Below are 17,028 nucleotides of genomic sequence, written 5' to 3'. Positions count from 1 at the left end.
CCTCAGAATCCTAGGTCCAGTTCTGTCCCACCAACTCTTGAAAATGGGTGATCAAGCCAGCTGTACGCCAACCTATTCGATCGTTCAGCTTTCCCTCTCCCCAGTCTTTGAAGGGTTTCACTGCGGGGAGGGGGGACTCAAGATGTGGCTGCCTTTCAACCCCCTATTCTGCTGCTACTCTTAAGAGTCCTACTCACTAGGTACACTCACTCCTTGAAAGCTTCAGTCGAGGAGTCCAGTCAAGGACTCAGATGCATGTCCTCCCCATGGACGAGACCTGGGCAATGGGTACCAATCAGATGAGCACCCTCTCCGCCCCTTCGTCAGCTCCAGACGGAGCCTCCTGCACAGCTGGTGGGGATTTTGACTCTGCAACTTTAGCACCCGGTTCTCAGTGCCAGCTCTTCTTGTGGAGGTGGCCAATTCCTAGTCACTGAGGCGGGCTTTGCTACCAACGTCTCCCCTCATTCTTTCCAAACTAATGGCCAGAGATCCACAAGTATGTACAAGGAAACGCATACAATGGTATGCATTGCAGCCCTGCTTACAACGGGGAAACCCTGGAAGCAACCGAAATGCCCATCTATAAGGGAACATTTTAAATAAACTACGGAATACTACGCAGCAGTCTAAAATAAGATAGAGCCGTGTGTACTGACATGGACGGACCTCCAAAACATGCTGATGGGTGGGGGGAAAAAAATGGTACCATTTTCATGTTTTAAAAAAGAAAAAAAAAAGGGAGTATTTTAATGGAGAGTCATATATATAAATATATATGTGTACGTGCATAAAAAAAAAGGTTTCACAGGTAACAGTGGCCACTGAGAAAGGGAGGAGGATAAAACGGAAGGCCAATCAGGACAATTGCATAAACTGGGACAAATTTTGCACAAATATCTCGCCCCCTTTCTAAGGAGAATATATATATGCATGTACCATTTATAAAATGGAAAAAAAAAATTAAAAGTAAAAACTCAGGTTACAAAACGAGTCTAAAAAATAACGCCAAGTGCCATGTGTGAGGCCTTCAGGATACAAGGGCCACGAAACAAACGGGAACTAAAAAAAAAAAAAGAAGAAAAAAAGAAAAAGAAAAAAAGGAAAGAAAAGAATGATTTTTCTCCTGTCGATGTGGCAAAAAAAGGGACCGGACGCCACGGAGAGCGGAAGGGGAGGCTCGGTACCTTTCACAGCCTGTCTGGTCTGATATCTTGTCCCCTGAGAAGACTGAGTCTGCTGCTGCTGGCTTTGCTGCTGCTGCTGCTGCTGCTGCTGCTGCTGGCGCTGCATCTTCTGCATGTGCCACTTTTGGGAGGACGTTTGAAACTTACTTGATGAGTTCCACACGACCCGCTGCACGGCCGGCGCAGTCTCCTTCGGTAAAAGCGGCCTCTGCTTTTTCACCGGGCTCCCCGTGGCGGCGGCGGCCGGGGCCGTGACCGTGGACGTGGTGCTGGTGGTGGCCGTGACACCAGCCGTGGGAGTTTGGGAGGACGAGCGGGTGAGGACCGGCGTTTCGGGGGGAGACTGGCTGCCTGTCGTCGTGACCGGTGGGGCTTTAGCTACAACTGAAACCAACACAGGGAAAAGCAAGCAAAGAGAAAGCGGATTTGATTCAGGTTTGGCCTGCGGAGTCTCCGGGCCAGCAATTTCCAGGGAGGGAACGAGCCGGGTCCAGGTATGCCCCCCAAATTTGCCCCCTCCCCCAGCATGTCCTCACCTTATTTACTTAGCACCTTCTATCTCAGCTATTGGCCTCCTCTTGTGAGCACTTGCTCACATCTGGACATGCCAAAGCCTCTGGGGAAAACGGGGTGAACTGGACCCAGCCCCTGCCCTCAAGACGCCCGTGAACTTGAGGAGGAGGCAATGCACGAACGGTCACACTACCAGAGTCCTGTCTTCTGAAGTCAGAACTGGGCGGACACTTGGAGAAAGACCCAGTCAGTGTCAACCCAGGGATGTAGAGAAACCCCTTCGGCTAGAGCATGTACCCCGAAGAAACGGACGGGTTCCCAAGGGCCAAGGCACTGAATAACATTAAGTCATTCAAAAACAAAGGCATCCCTTTAACCTCGTTTGAGCCGCTCTAGGACAAAGTCTCAGCCTGGCTCTCAGCCTGGCACTCAGCCTTGACACCTAACACTAAAGAGGATTCTACCCCAGAACCTTCCAGACACGACGTATTATCTAGAATTTGAGTGCCTTCCTTTTGATTTTATTTATTCTTGTGATAAATGTATTACAGGTATAGCAAGTAATGTCGGTTTACCTATTGTTGTGTGATGGTCAAGCTGAAGTGGAAAATGGGTTTCCTTTTTTTAAAAGCGTAAGTTGTTTCAAATAAAAATACTAAGTCAATGACTATATACAGGCAGGACTTGAGAATGGCAAAGATAATGAACGTGAATGCCTCAAGTCTGGAGAGAGCTGCTTTATGAAGAAGCACGTCTCCCGGGAGGAGCTGGGCCAGGGGGGTGGGGGTTGGGGGGTTGGGGTTTCACCCGGCAGAGCTGAGACTCTGGAGGGGAACAGCATGAGCCAAGACATGTTCAAACAGGGAGCACTTCGGTGAGTGAGGGAGGCAGTGAGGGAGGGGGGCCGGAAGGCAGGTTAGAGCCAGAAGCACTGAGCGGCACAGACGGGGGTGACGATGTGAGGGCTTGTTTACAGAACAGGGGTCAGTTATCACTGGCAAGGTGAGCCTCCCCGCAAGGATCACACACTAAGCCCAGGTGCAAGTCAGCACCCCGGTCTTGGATGACGTGCTTGGACATCTGGACATCTGTCTAACTCCTTTTAATTAAGACTCCGCCTACCTTTTCAGATTTGTTAACGCCTAGAAAAGACCTCAGTCTTGATTATTCTAGGGAAGATTTTCAGTGAGCTGTGGGTTTTGGAACGCCAAGGAAATGGAGAAGGAAAGACAAGATGACTTTTCGGACAAGGGAGGCTTTCTCGGTGGTTACTGCATCTGGCTGGCCCTCCCGCCCCTCTGGAGAGGGGACCTTAGCCAAGTTCATGGGCAAGGGTACAAGGTGGGACTGGAAGGGGAGCTCTTCCTGCAGTGAGGAGCCCCAACCCTTCCCCAGGACAACCTGCCAAACAGTGGTGGTTAAGAACCTGCCCCTTCCAGGGGCGCAGGTAGCTTTGAACCTGGCTGGCCTTTCTAAGAACTCACAGAGGGACAGTCTCCAGGTAGGGTTCCTAACCTGCAGAAGTACCTTCAATACCATCCTCTTTTCTGCCATGTGACCGAAAAATACACTATTATTATTGATTAGCTAGCCTAGCCTCTGCCTCAGTCAAAGGGCAACCACAAAAAGGTCCTTTTCTCTCTCTTCATCTGTAAAAGCAAACGGCCAGCTTTGCACACGGGTTATAGCTCTGCGGGAATCACACCTAGCTCGCTTTTCCAAGTGAAAAACTGGCATTTACAATCTGAAAAGATTCTAGGCCCAAAACACTCTTTGGGGGTTATCATTCAGACACTATAAAGTATTTGAATTTCTAGGAGATTCTGATGGTTCATGAAGAGGAAAAAAAAAAAGGCTCTGGAAAATTCTGTTTGTTCTAGAAACTCTGAGTAAGTATGTCATCAATTACCTACAGCCCAAAAAAAGGGTCGCTCCCTGAATGGCCAGCACGCAGATGCCGCCCCCGTCAAATTAACCTACTTTATTCCAGAGTCTGGCTACTGTCTTGTATGTAAAATGAGGACTGCTTACGGGAAGGATGGAAGTTGATGTCACAGGTGAGCACAAGTCTCTAAGCGAGCTCCCTACGCATGCGTCACTTGCTATTATAAGCTGTTTTGGCATCATGAGGGTTCGCATGCTACGCAGAAGCTGAATTCCTAGCTGAGGGGATGTTAGAGTTCACCAGAGCACACTCTAAAATGCCCTTCACTTGAACAAATTCATAAAAGCACATCGTTGAAAAGATGCTCTACTGCAGAATCTGACACGGAGCCTCTTCTTTAAGCCCAAACCATCATCGGGGAAGGGGGCGAGGGGCCTCTGGAATTAAGAATAGGTAGTTGATTTTGTCCCAACCCCTGGGAGTCTGTTCTAACTGAATTATATTTTAGAATCATCTTCAGCTTAATCCTCCACCGCAAACTCGGGGTATCCTGGAGAAATTTCCCTCCAATATCAGTGCAAGGAAGAGCTCTGCTTCAAGTAATCGACTGGATTCTTTTTCTTATTGTTTGGAAAATATGAGATCTTTCAAGGCAGGGGACCCCAATCCCTGGGCCACGCACCGGACTGGTACACGGCCTGTTAGCAACCAGGCCGCAAGGCAGGAGGTGAGCGGCAGGCAAGCGAGCGAAGCTTCATCTATATTTGCAGCCGCTCCCCAGCACTAGCATCACTGCCTCAGCTCCGCCTCAGCTCCTCAGGCATTAGACTTTCATGGGGGCACTGGTCCCTGGAGCCAGAAAGGTTGGGGACCACTGTTTTAAGGAACTGTGTTTCCTCTTTTGCTTTGACTGCTGGGCAGCTCAGAGCCAGAATGAATCCCAACTTTGCTAACTCTGAAGAATGAACCACGATGTATTTCTATATATTAACTTTTCCCAGATCTCTCACTATTCTACTGTATTTGCATTTTGTTCCATGATTATGAATTTGTGTCAATCTGTCACAAATCCCTTCTGGAAGAGGAAGGAGCATAAAACCAATCAATGAAAAGATCTGTTCCAGAAAGAAGGGGACAGTGTAAATATCTATCAATATCATTCAGAGAAACACAGCCATCTGTACCCAAATATTCCCATAAACCTCAAACCTCATGGAATAAATGCTATTCCTACTCTGCAACATGAGAGGCAGTCCTTCAAAGCTCATTCCACGACATAACCAAATTATTTAGAGGCCATCCACAAATCTAAGAGATGACTCTGGGATGATGGTGTGGTGGTCTACCCTTCCTGTCCCACTCAAGTGCTCTCTCTCTCTCTCTCCCTCCTGCACACCCAGAGACATGTCAGCCTCGCGTGATGACCTGCAGAAATAGGGGTTCCCGAACAGCTCAGACTCTGACACAATCACAGAGGAAAAATCCTCAAAAGGCCTGTCTGTGACTTGCCTTTTAAAAGCAGCCAGACTATGCCCAGGGGAAATAGAATCAGGTCTTACTCAAGGGTTTGGCTGAGAAGTTAGCTCCTGCCACAAGTTAGGCATAGTCAAAAATTAACGTTGGTGACCCCTTAAGTTACTCACAAAGTACATACATACGTTTTATGGGGCTATATCATCTCATTTATCCTTGGTCAACATTTCTCTCAGGCCCTCAATGAATTCTTCATCGCCTTTCTTGGGCGTGTGGGGATCCCCTCACTACCCACTTGCCAAACAAACTGAAAATGGGCTGACTGCTTTGTCAATGGAAAGGACACCCTTCGCCATCATTCCCACGGGCCTTCCGGAGGGTTTGCTAACATCCCTGTCTATAGCAGGCCTGCAGACAGCCACTGCCGGTTCAGCCTATAAAACCAGCAACAGAAGCTCTGCTGAGACTCGGGCAGTCGTTCTCAACCGGGGGACTTCTGGCAATGTCAAGCCACTTTTGATTGCCACAACTGGGCAGGTGCTACCGGCATCCAGTGGGTAGACGCCAGGGATGCTACTAAACATCCTCTCCAATGTACAGGACAGTCCCCACCACAAAGGATTACCTAGCCCCAAATGTCAGTAACGCCAGGGTTGAGAAACCTGAACTCAAGTCAATTAAATCTACATACAGTGGGGGTGGGGCGAAACACCAGTTCAGAGCACGCCACGCAACACCGCATGGATTTCCGGCGTCCTAAGAAACACTTGGCATTCTGGTGCCACCTACCCACATGGCCTCATATTCTGGTAAGAAAACGCACTTTGAGATGCCTGGGCATGCTGAATGTAAAGAAGCTGCTTAAACTAAAAATGACTTGATTACTAGAAGCAACTACTAGTTCCTAAGAGACTTGTTACTTCCGCACTAAAAATCAACCCCATTGGGTATTGGCCAGAGGAGGCCCCGTTTAAGTCCCAGTCTTATCAGGTAACCAGCCAGCTAGGTGACGTTGAGTCAGTCAAAGCTTTGTTGTGCCTCCTCTGGTGATGTTAGAGGGTCACGTAACTTTTGATAATACAAGTGCAAGGTGCCATTCGAAACCAAATCAAGAAACTGGAAACTGTACGATCACTTACCATCCTGCTTGGGAGATGGTTCTTTGGGTTCCTTCTTATTTTTCCGACCCTCCCGCCCAGAATGGTCTTCTCCTAAATCTATGACAAGTTCGCTCTCTGAATCGGAGTCCAGGCCCAAATGGACTGTGGGGGAATCCGTCTCATCTTTTCCCTTCGGTTTATCCTTGGTGGGATGAGGCGAGGGTTTTGCTTTTTCTGAAAAGTCTTTCTCAGGCTGGGGACTTGGCTTGTCCTTGACTGAACCCGGATCTGCTTTCTCACTGGCGGGCGATGACGTGCTTTTCACCTCTTCTTTGATCTCCACCGGGTTTGCCGGTTTGGGCTTTTTTTTGAGAGCAGATGGCTCTTTGTCCACCTGACCGCCTTCTTTGTCTTCTGCATCTCCTGGCTCGTCCTTGGACTTCTGCTCATCATCACTGATGTACTCACTGTCGCTACTATCTGACTTCTCGGAATCCTCCGAATCGCTGCGCTCTACGGCCGTATAAACGTCTTCCGAGATTTCATTTATGCCTAAATTCAAAAAGAAAACCCAGCATGTGGCGTAGTCACAAAATAAAGAGCAGGACCAAAAACGCAAACATTTTCCACGCCAAATGCTGGAAATAAAAAAAAAAAAAAAATACATTTCAAACTGCATCACACTGGCCCGGTGGGGTTAGCAGTGAACTCATGTTGCCATTGATGACAGCTGACAAACGGAACTTGAGTTTGGTTTCCATCGTCAACATTCAAAGATGACATGGGACCCAATAGCATAGACTCTGAATTTATCTGGAGCTAACTCTTTACAATGTTGGTAGCTAACTGGGATACAGAAAATGGGAGGGATGGAAGGCAACATCAGAGATAAGCTGCTAAAACTGATCCGTTTTACAGAATAGAAAACAAGAGGCCCAGAGAAATCACTTGGCCCAGGACACACACACACACACACACACACACACACACACACACACACACACACGACAGAGTCAAGGCCACGACACCCTGGGCTCCTGGCTCACCACCAGTACCCTACCGCTCCCAGGCATTCCCAAAGCATTAAAGTCCTTCCCGCTGTGTGTCCAGGGCACAAAGAAACAAGCCGAAGCTTTAAAGCGGAGGTGGCAACCTCACGACCCGCAAGCCTGTGGGGACACGTTTCATTTGGGAAGCTGCGGCGGGGCCCGCAGGGCGTTTCACTGTTTGTTTTTCGTTTTTTAATTTGGAACTTGGTGCCCAATTCACAAATCAGGAAATTTCGCAGAGAAATCAAGATGGCGGGCTTGTGCTGAGAAGCCACCAGCCCCTTTGGGGGAGGAGGGGAGCACCGTCTCCAGGTGACCCGGTCCCCATCTTGCACTCTGAGCTGAGGCACAGAGTCAACGTCACTCACTGTGCCTGCATTGTCCGTGCACTTAGAATGGAGCCAAGAGGAAAGTCGCCTACTTCCAAGTCTCCATCGAAAGGGAAAGACGAAATAGGAGGCGTTTCACATACACGCAAACGAGAATGGGCAGAGGCATCATTACTAACGACAGTTCCATTTCACCCACTTACGTCTCCTGCTCCCAGCGATGAGCGTCATCAGGCAGTGCGCAAATAATACTATATCCAAAAATTTTGAAAAGGGAAAATCCCAAGCCACTCTTACTGCCTTCACTCTAGAGCAATGGGTCACTATCCTGGCCCAGACACACTGACAGCAAACTTGCAAAATGACGAGAGCCATCAACAGACAGAAGTCAAAATATAAAACCCAGATCTGGTATGATTTCTGGGTCATAGGGCTTGTGTTAGTGCAGCTGATGGTCAGACAGAAAGTCGTGTAACAGGGAAAGCTAGGGTACTAGAGCCCAAAGGATATAAACCGAAATCTTGCTCCTTTTATTAGCTACGTGACCCTGAATGAGTGATCCGCCTCCCCGAGCCTCAGTTTCTTCACTGCAAAATGGAACCGATAATACCATCAACCTCCCAGGACAATCGCTGCTCAGCACTTACTTAACACAGCACAGGCTGCACAGGAAACTTCGGTAAACCGAAATATTAAGATCCTTATAAACGATAGCAATAAATCAAGGAGTTAGGCCAGCTACATGGAAGGACCCAAGAGGGATATTTAAATGGCCTGCAAAACCTCATCCCTGCCACTCAATGTTCTAACTGAACAGGTAACCCAAAAGGAATGCTCTCTGCTGACAGCCTGACGACTCCCACCCACAGCTCCCTGGCTCTCTCTCCTGAAGCCCAGCCAACCCCCACTTCTTTATAAATGCCCTCATGGCTTTATTCACTTATTCAATCAATATTCCAGAGCACTAGTGTGTACATAAGACCAAGTACCTAAGGGGAGGAAAACCTTTGTAAGGCAACCTCCCTGCCCACGAGGACCTTCCAGTCTGGGTTGGGAAGGGTATCCACCCCCACACAAAAGACCACTGATGCTCCCGAGCAATCAAGTACCAAGGAGGCCAGCAGATGGGGAGGGCAGTCAGAGGAGACTTCCTGGAGGAGATGACACCGAGCTCAGCCTTAGGGACAGGATTCAGGTAGGTAGCATGAAGGCAGGCAGCACAAGGGAAGAGGAAGGGAGGCAATACGGACAGAAGCAGGTCGGGTCTGCCAGGTGGGGAGGGCCCAGTCTGGAGGGGACGGGTTTGTGTTGGACACTTGTGGGATACACTGCATCCTGACGTCGAGATGCTAATAAGTACTGACAGGGGGCGCAGAGGCAAACGCAGGAGGCCCCTTCTGCTCCCAAACTGTCTTACAACCTGCGCCCCGGGTCTGCAGGCCGCCACCACCAAAGAATAAACTCTGAGGAGTTCAAGGAGCCCATCGGAACAATTACCCAGCAAATCTGAACGATTTTGCCATGAGTTAAAATGTATTTTAGTTGAACGAGCAACTCAAGGTTAAAACAACTGCTCGATGCAGCCAGAATCCAACTCTGATTTCACCCAGGAGGTATCTCCACAAATAGCGATGATGGTGACGATAAAAGTGAGTCTTAAAAGACATACATACCTAATTGTGCTTTGCAACTCTCTATTGTCTTGTCAAGATTCAGCTGGAACCTGCTGCGGATCTGCCGCTTGGGATTGATGAGAGGCACGGGGGCGACCTGCTGCTGGACCGACTCACTTAGCTCCTTCAAGTCCATCTCAGCCTTGCTTCGATCTGGAAGACACCATCGCACCCTCGTAAGGCCAGGTGTTGGAGAGACGAACAAACAACGCTCATCGTGTAGCTTCCTTCTGGCAAATGCATGTTTCAGACCATGAGAGCAGGGTGCAAAACCTTAAACATTTCTGTCATTTGTCCCGACAGTATCATCTGCTCGATGACATGGGCTGACTTGGGAGATAATAGCCTGAGAAAACACTTGGCAGGTTTCGTCAGTCCCGCTATACAATTGCCTGGGTCGCTTTCAATATTTCAAAAATGCACAATCCCAGCCAGATGGCTGTCTGTGGAACGCAGCATCATTTGGGATCTCGAAAACCAAAGGTTACAGTAATAGGCTCAATCTCAATTAGCAGATAAAGTGACAGCAACTCTGGGCAGAATGTGCTTTCAACTCCAGGCCCAGATCAGAGATGGTTTGTATCCAAGAGAGACGCCAAGCCCCTCAGAGCACACACTGGTTCCTGGGGCCCCAGCTCCTCGTTTACTGCAGAGGCTTCACTTTTCATTATTACCTAGCCCGAACCTAGTCTGGCCCTAGTCTGGAGCTCAAGCGAGAAAGAGAGGGCAAGTACAAGAGAGGAAGACCTTCCTTCCTGCCAGCCTGCTGCACCTCCCTTTGGCTCACAGCATCTGAGGAAAGGTGACTAGATGAGCCCTGGGTAGTGAATCTGTGTCCTCTCCCGAAGGTGAGAGTCCGAGCTCCTTGCATGGATCCCAGAAAGGAGCCTCTCTCTGACTGATGATGGCTCAGGCCCAGGGGTCCCGCCTTCACCCAATTTCTGCTGTGGGCTCTTTATATCACCAATCGAACCAGGTTCTGCAAAGGGTCCTTAAAGTTTGCATTTATTGAATTCTTTCTCTACCTCTTCTGCTGCCTCCTCTAGTGTCCCCAAAACATAAGAAGGGGGCAAAACTAAGGTGGCTGCCAAGGTCCAGAAGGCAATGAGAGGCTGTACACGCAGGAGCAACGCCTCTCTCTCACCCCGGCCCGTCACTCTCCAGCATCCCCTGCACCCGACACCAAGCAGAGAATGTGGGCATCTTCCCTACCGGGACCGATCCCAGAAGATTAGTCAGAAAGCGTGTGGCATCAAAGCAAGGACCAGGAGGGAAAGCCACCTCTGAGCCTGTTCCCAGATGGGAGCACATGCCACCAATGCCCACCAGGCTGCTAGAGGCCTGAGCTACGGACTCAGAGCTGGACTGCAAGAGCTGGTCGAAGCCTTCACACTCTCCCCTCGATTCTTTTTTGTTTTCCGACATGAGTCACACACCTTCTCCTTTACCTAGGAACAGGGCACTCCCTTACACTGCATATCCAGAGACGCGTCCCTTTAAGTGACCAGAGGTGGCTTCCCCAATGCCCCACCCAACACTCATAGGTGACCAGAGTAACTAATTGCTCCCACTTGACTTTATCACCATAATAACATCTCCACTGAGATTAGGAAGGGCCTTTCCCCCACACTTATGGAGATTCCAAAGGAAGCAGAGACAACATCCTTGTCATTCAAGAACAGGCTCTATGAACCATATCCATATGTGAGCACTGCATGCATGTATGTGCAAACATTTACGCGTGAGCATTTGCATGCATGTGTGCACACGTGTATGTATTTAAGGATGTGCATGTGTATTATGTGAGCATCGTATGTGTGTATACACATGCATGTGAGCATGTGTGTGCTTGTGTGCGCACTTGCACTCTATGCTGATCAGGGGCTACTCAGAGAGCTTATCAGCACTAGGACTGAAGATGCTCAAAGAAATGACATTGCCACTTCAGAAAAAGAATGCTCATTCACATTTACTTGAGAAGCACCTTACGAAGAGAACAGAGTGAAACAGTAATAAAATGGCAAGGAGGAGGAGGACGAGGAGGAGGACGACGAGGGCCAGGAAAAGAGAAAGACAAAAAGATTCAATTAAAGAGCTTATGAATAGGCTTAAGGATTTCGACAGTTGAGCTGCTAACAGGAGAGCGAATGCGGAAGAACGTGAGGTCTGCCTCATAACTTCTGCTCTCTGAAATGAGGAAGCACAATGGATTCCAGAGGGAAACGGCGGCCCTTGCGAGCATAAGTTACAAGGATCGCACCAAAAAAGTTTCCATGAAGTGGGATGGGGGAGGGGCACCGCCCAGATGATCAATGACATCCTACATGGTTAACAGATTCCATATAGCGGCTACTGAAAAACACAAGCTCCTCTATCAGGGGTCAGCACACTTTTTCTGTGAAGGGTTAGAGAATAAAGTGGGCTCTGCAGACCATGCGGGCTCTGGCACAAAAGTGAACAGAAACAACAACCTGTAAACGAATGGGTGTGACTGTGTTCCAATAAAACTTTATTCGTAAAAAACAGGTGGGGGGCCAGATTTGGTCTGCAGGCCGTACAATGTGTCATCCCCTGTTCTAGTCCCTGTGACTGCAAACACAGCTTCACACTGAAATGACCTTTAAAAAAATGAGCTTTAAAAAAATCCACCGCCACCCCCAGAGACTGAATTAACTGACCTGGGGGAAAGACCTGGGCATGGCCTTTTTAAAAAAATATGCCTGTGTGATTCTAATGGCAGCTAAGATTGAGAGCCTTGTCGTGCACCAATCTTCCACGAGAGCAAAGCAAACTCATGATCTGCCTTAACCCTGGCTTACCTGCAGTAATAGCAGCACTCGTCTAAACCTTAGGGTTCACAGAAAGAGACCTACATCTCACCGGAATGATCACGTGCATGTGTGTGTTACAGTTCGCGCAATCTCGTAACGTTAGCCTAAAAAGACTGAACTCTGGACTAGTCATAATCAACAGAAATTTTAAAAAAAGGTAAAGCATCTCATTTTACAAAATAAGCTTATTGCCCAAGTCAATAAAGTACCGTTTATTCTAACAAGAAACCACCAAAAGCCAGGAGGGGGCTGGGATCGGGTCCCTGGGAGCAGATCTTCAGGAGGTCAGCCTAACGGAATTATCTTTCTGCAACTTTTCAGCCATGTCTGACTCTCCCCCAGCCCCACAGGGAGAAGAGCTGCCGTCTCCCGTTTAGCTCGCAGCCGCTTCTGAGGACTCCTTCCACCCCTGCCCTTCTATATCGGGAATATCTTCACAACCTACCCTCGCTGCCAACATTTTGAACTTTTCAGATGATAGGAAGACAGCTCAGGCTATAAATGGAAACCAGAGATGAGGGAAAAAAGTACCCACACTAGAGAAAGAGGCATCATCTTTGATTTCCGGAGAGAGCATAAATCAGAACCACCCCCCCCCCCAGAGGGCAATTTGGCATCGTCCCTCAGAATGTCAACTGCACAAGGCCTCTGACCCGCAAGTACCCTTCTGGAAATTTATCCTCTGGATACAGCCCCGTATGGGCAAAAAGGTCTTCACTGCAGCTGTTTACAACAGCGAAAACGGAAAACCACCTAGCGTCAATAAATTAGGTGCCACCTTAAAAGTGACAGTTCTCCTTGAAATGGATCACAATGCAGTTGCTAAAATAAAATGGCAGCAGATCTCTGTGTCCTGATGCGGAAAGCCAACCTGTCTGATGAAATAAGTGACACTCAGTAGAACACTTGGGCACTGGAACGGGAAAGAAGGAAATGGAACACAGATGATGAACACATACATGTGCTCGTGGGGAGTCTCCATGTTGGCGCTATTGACATTTGGGGCTGGATAGGTCTTTGGGGGGGGGGGGGGTGGCAGCGAAAGGGTCATGGCCAATGTTTAGCAGCAACCCTGGCCTCTAACCACTGGATGCCAATAGCGCTCACACCCCAGTGGTAATAAACATGTCTCTAGACATAGCCACACGTGTCCTAGGGAACAAAAATCACCCCATTCGAGAACCACTGATATGTATGCACAAGAGCTCTCCACGGAGACTAAACATAGGCAAAGTGGTCACCTGTGGGGAGGGGGGCACAGACAGGTGATCAGAGGTGGCAGACAGGGTGGCTTTTCGTTAAACACCTGACTATTCTTCGAAACTTCTCTTACTATGTGCATTCATCACCAAAAAAAAAAATAGGAAGGGGGGAAGGAAGGGAGGGAGGGAGGGAGGGAGGGAGGGAGGAAGGAAGGAAGGAAGGAAGGAAGGAAGGAAGGAAGGAAGGAAGGAAGGAAGGAAGTCTTTAAGAGAGAAGTGAGAGAGCAGTAAGGCACCTTGCTTGTTCGGCCCGCAGCAGACATCCCCTGTGAGGTAAGAGAGGTAAGGGAAGTCACAGAGAACACAAACAGGAATGTGGAAGAAGCGAAGGAACAGGCCCCCCTCCTCTTTCCTAGCCTCACCAACTCATTCTTATCTATGACTTATTTAGAATCGCCTTGGAGCCACAGAAGGGGACACAGCAATCCTCCAGGGCCAGGCTCCTTGTATGGAGCCAAGAGAAGAGGCCCAAGACAGCAAATGAGGGACCGTGTGTCGCCAACCAGGGCAAGAACGGTCTGCAGAAACCGTCCCCCATCTTGCGTCAAAAGTAATTATAAGCGTACTTAAGTAACCATGGATGACCCATGGGCTGGTTTTTGTTCTTTTCAGTTCTGTTTGTTTGGCCCGAGGTAGTTTTTGTTTCTTGATGAAATTGTTGCCGAATTTTAAAAACTAGGAGAGTTTGCATAAAAATCTGGGTTTCTATTTTTCTTGAGAATTCGGGGGTGAAATGGCAGGAGCTGCTTCCTAAGAAACGTCCTTCGTCCTCCTTGTGACGGCCCATTCCGCTTCGTCACCTCGCCCCCTGACCCCTGGCCTACTTACCCAACGGCGCGAGAGGCACGGTGAAGGGCCCGTCTCGCAGCATTTCATTTTCTGCATCTGGGTTAAGAGCCCAACCTACGTATGAGCAGGTCTGGGTACATAACTCCCTGGGTCTCAGTTTCCACTTCCGTGAAATGGGGGCATTACCTACCTTGAAGGTTGTCATGTTTTTTGCTTTTTTTTTTTTTTTCATAGTTTTAATTCCCTTTTGGGGGAATACAGATCTACGAATATTAACACCTGCATAGATCTGTGTAACCGCACACAATGCAGAGGAACTCCTTCTGCCAAAGAACTCCTCTGTGATTTGCGGTCAATCCCTCCCCCTCCCCCACCCCCAGCAATCACGGATCTGTTTTCGACTCTACAATTCTGCTTTGCAAGTATAAATTTTTAAGTTAAATACTGTTTTGTTTTGTTTTTTTAGATTTACTACTGTCATTATCTTTGGCGCTGTCTCATTTCTCTCTGCTCAAACAGATGAGATAAAAATCAAGTCCCGTAAAGCATCTGTGGGATGCTCAAGAATTATTTATTTAGCATTTCCCTCCGCTTTGCGACTTTTCTACCCATCCCTGGGTCCCGACCTGATCCTCTTCCCATTAGGTGATTGACATCCCATCCCATAAAACACTCGCCTTCCCAATGCTTTCATGTCCACTGACAAAACGAGGCATGTCCCAGGACAAGAAGAGCTAGCGGGGAGCTTAGCTTCGGCAACAGAGGCTCGGGTTCCGCGGTGCCCACCCACCGAGAAACACATGACAGGAACAAATCTTGCATTCCCCACATGAGTCAGGCCACAGCCAAAGGCCCACAGTGTCACGAGGATGCCCAAAGCCTGCCTGGTTTGGGAAAAGCAGTTATTCTTGCCACGCATGGCAGAGAGGAAACGTGACCGTGAGAACGCTTCTGCATGGCAGTTCTTCTCGGGGTGTGGAGGCAGGAGGCGGATGTGAGGAAGCAAACCACCCTCCCGAGAACGGTGAGCCTTCCCTAGGGAAGCAAATGGGTGCCCCGTTGTTCAAATGAGGAATTCCCACCAGTCAATCGGAACTGGAGCCCCTAAAGCCACCACCTGACTGTCCAATCACATCCAGGATGCACTAACAGGTGGCCCAGGGTGAACGAGGCACTGGCCTCCATGGAGACACAGGCCTGCGCCAGCCCTGCCAGCTTCTGGGTACCTCAGTTTCTCCACCTGAAAATGGTACTGCAGGACGAGATGAATCAGGAAGGTGCTGACCACCAAAGGCTGTGCGTTCACAATGGAACCGCCCTGCACCCAGGTGGCCACCTGTCCCGTCCTAAACACCCCATTCAGCAGACCCCCCAGCGGATGCCTGAACCTGCAGATAGTACCAAACCCTACTTATACTGTGTTATTATACATAAATTCCTCCGATAAAGTTTAATTTCTAAATTAGGCAGAGTAAGAGATTAACAACAATAACTAATGATAAAATGGAATTATAATAATATAGAATAATAGAAGTTATGTGAATGTGGTCTCTTCCTCTCTCAAATAATCTTACCGGACTGTGCTCACTTTGCACTTACAGGAAGCACTTTATGGCTTCTCTTTGGCATGTCTGAATCGTTAGCATCACTACACTCTTGCTCTTTGGGGCCATTATTAAGGCAAGTAAATGCTGCTTGAACACAGCAGTGCGATACCACGACGGTCTGACAACAAAGACGCCGACTAAGTGACTAACGGGCCAGTGGCATAGTCTGTGTGAAGATGCTGGACAAAGGGAGGATTCATTTCTCCGGGCAGGACGGAGATTTCATCATACTCCTCAGAATGACGCACAATTTAAAACCTATGAATTGTTTATTTCTGGAATTTTCCACTGAATGTTTTCAGACCTCAGCTAAGCCATGGGTAACTGAAACCAAGAAAGCCAAACTGCAGAGAAGGCCGGGCTGCTGTCTCCTTAAGGCCTCTAGGACAATACCCTCCCCTTTGGTGTGGCTTCCTCCCTGTCCACTGCTCCATTTCAGCCTCCTCTGCTCAAGTGTCCGGGGTCCTCACTCTTCCTTTACGCTCCACACCAGGGTTAACCTCAGCATTACTGTCACTGGAGCCAGATAATTCCATTATGGGAGGCTGTCCTGGGCACTGTGGGACATTTAACAGCATCCCTAGCCTACAACCACTGAATGCCGGTAGCCCCGACTCCACGCCCCATGCCTGCCCCCCACTATGAGAACTGGGGCTCTACCCCAACCCCTTGTATAAACCAAGATTCCCAGCATTATACCTCCTGCCTTAACTTGGCCTCAGAGCACCCCATTCTCTTCACTTCTCCTACTGGGAGCCTCCTAGGCATCTCAAACTTACAAAATCGAAAACTGAACTCCTGGCTATTTCTCCCTCCACAACCGAATCTGTCCACATGGTTACCGGCACAACCCAGTCCTTCTTGGCCATGGGGGCCTCCTCTGAGCACTGCGGGGTCTTCAACAACATCCCTGGCTTCTACCTCCTAGATGCCAGCAGCATCGTCCACTCCCAGCTGTGACAACCAGAAATGTCCCCAGACACGGACAAGTGTCTCCTGGGGTAAAGGAGGAACTGACTCTGGTTGAGAACGGCTAACACCGGCTGCTCTCAGGCCAGCATCCCGAGAGGTCCTCCTAAAATGCTAAGTTGGTTCACTGTTCAAACCACCCCCCACCAGGGCCTTCAAGGTCCCTGGTGCGGCCTGACCTCACATCTCCCCCTCACCTACTGGGACACGCTACCTGGGCCTCCTTGCCACTTCTATAACACAAAGTTCATCCTTACCCTAGGGCCTGTACATTCTTATCTAGAGCATTCTTGTTGCTTCTAGAATGTTCCTGCTGATACTGGCATGGCTGGTTTATCCTGCCATGCACCTCTCCACTCAA

General features: G+C 49.0%; 1 protein-coding gene across 31 annotated transcripts in view; it reads right to left on the bottom strand.

Annotated features, from left to right (window-relative positions):
- ZMYND8 (zinc finger MYND-type containing 8) overlaps nucleotides 1-17,028 on the bottom strand; it is a 105,448-nt gene that overhangs the window by 19,391 nt on the left and 69,029 nt on the right. For 21 of the 31 annotated variants that reach the window (XM_016121198.2, XM_016121207.2, XM_036229315.1 and 18 more), the window contains 3 exons: nucleotides 9,210-9,362; nucleotides 6,198-6,710; nucleotides 1,188-1,571 (listed from right to left, as the gene is read on the bottom strand). In XM_016121198.2, coding sequence (XP_015976684.2) covers nucleotides 1,188-1,571; nucleotides 6,198-6,710; nucleotides 9,210-9,362 — 1,050 coding nt within the window. The remainder of the gene's footprint in view (nucleotides 1-1,187; nucleotides 1,572-6,197; nucleotides 6,711-9,209; nucleotides 9,363-17,028) is intronic. The other 10 variants (XM_016121210.2, XM_016121216.2, XM_016121215.2 and 7 more) reach the window with 2 other exon arrangements.

Source organism: Rousettus aegyptiacus, unplaced genomic scaffold (assembly GCF_014176215.1).
Source record: "Rousettus aegyptiacus isolate mRouAeg1 unplaced genomic scaffold, mRouAeg1.p scaffold_m13_p_12, whole genome shotgun sequence".
Taxonomy (NCBI): Eukaryota; Metazoa; Chordata; class Mammalia; order Chiroptera; family Pteropodidae; genus Rousettus; species Rousettus aegyptiacus.
This window is presented reverse-complemented; position numbering and strand designations above follow the sequence as displayed.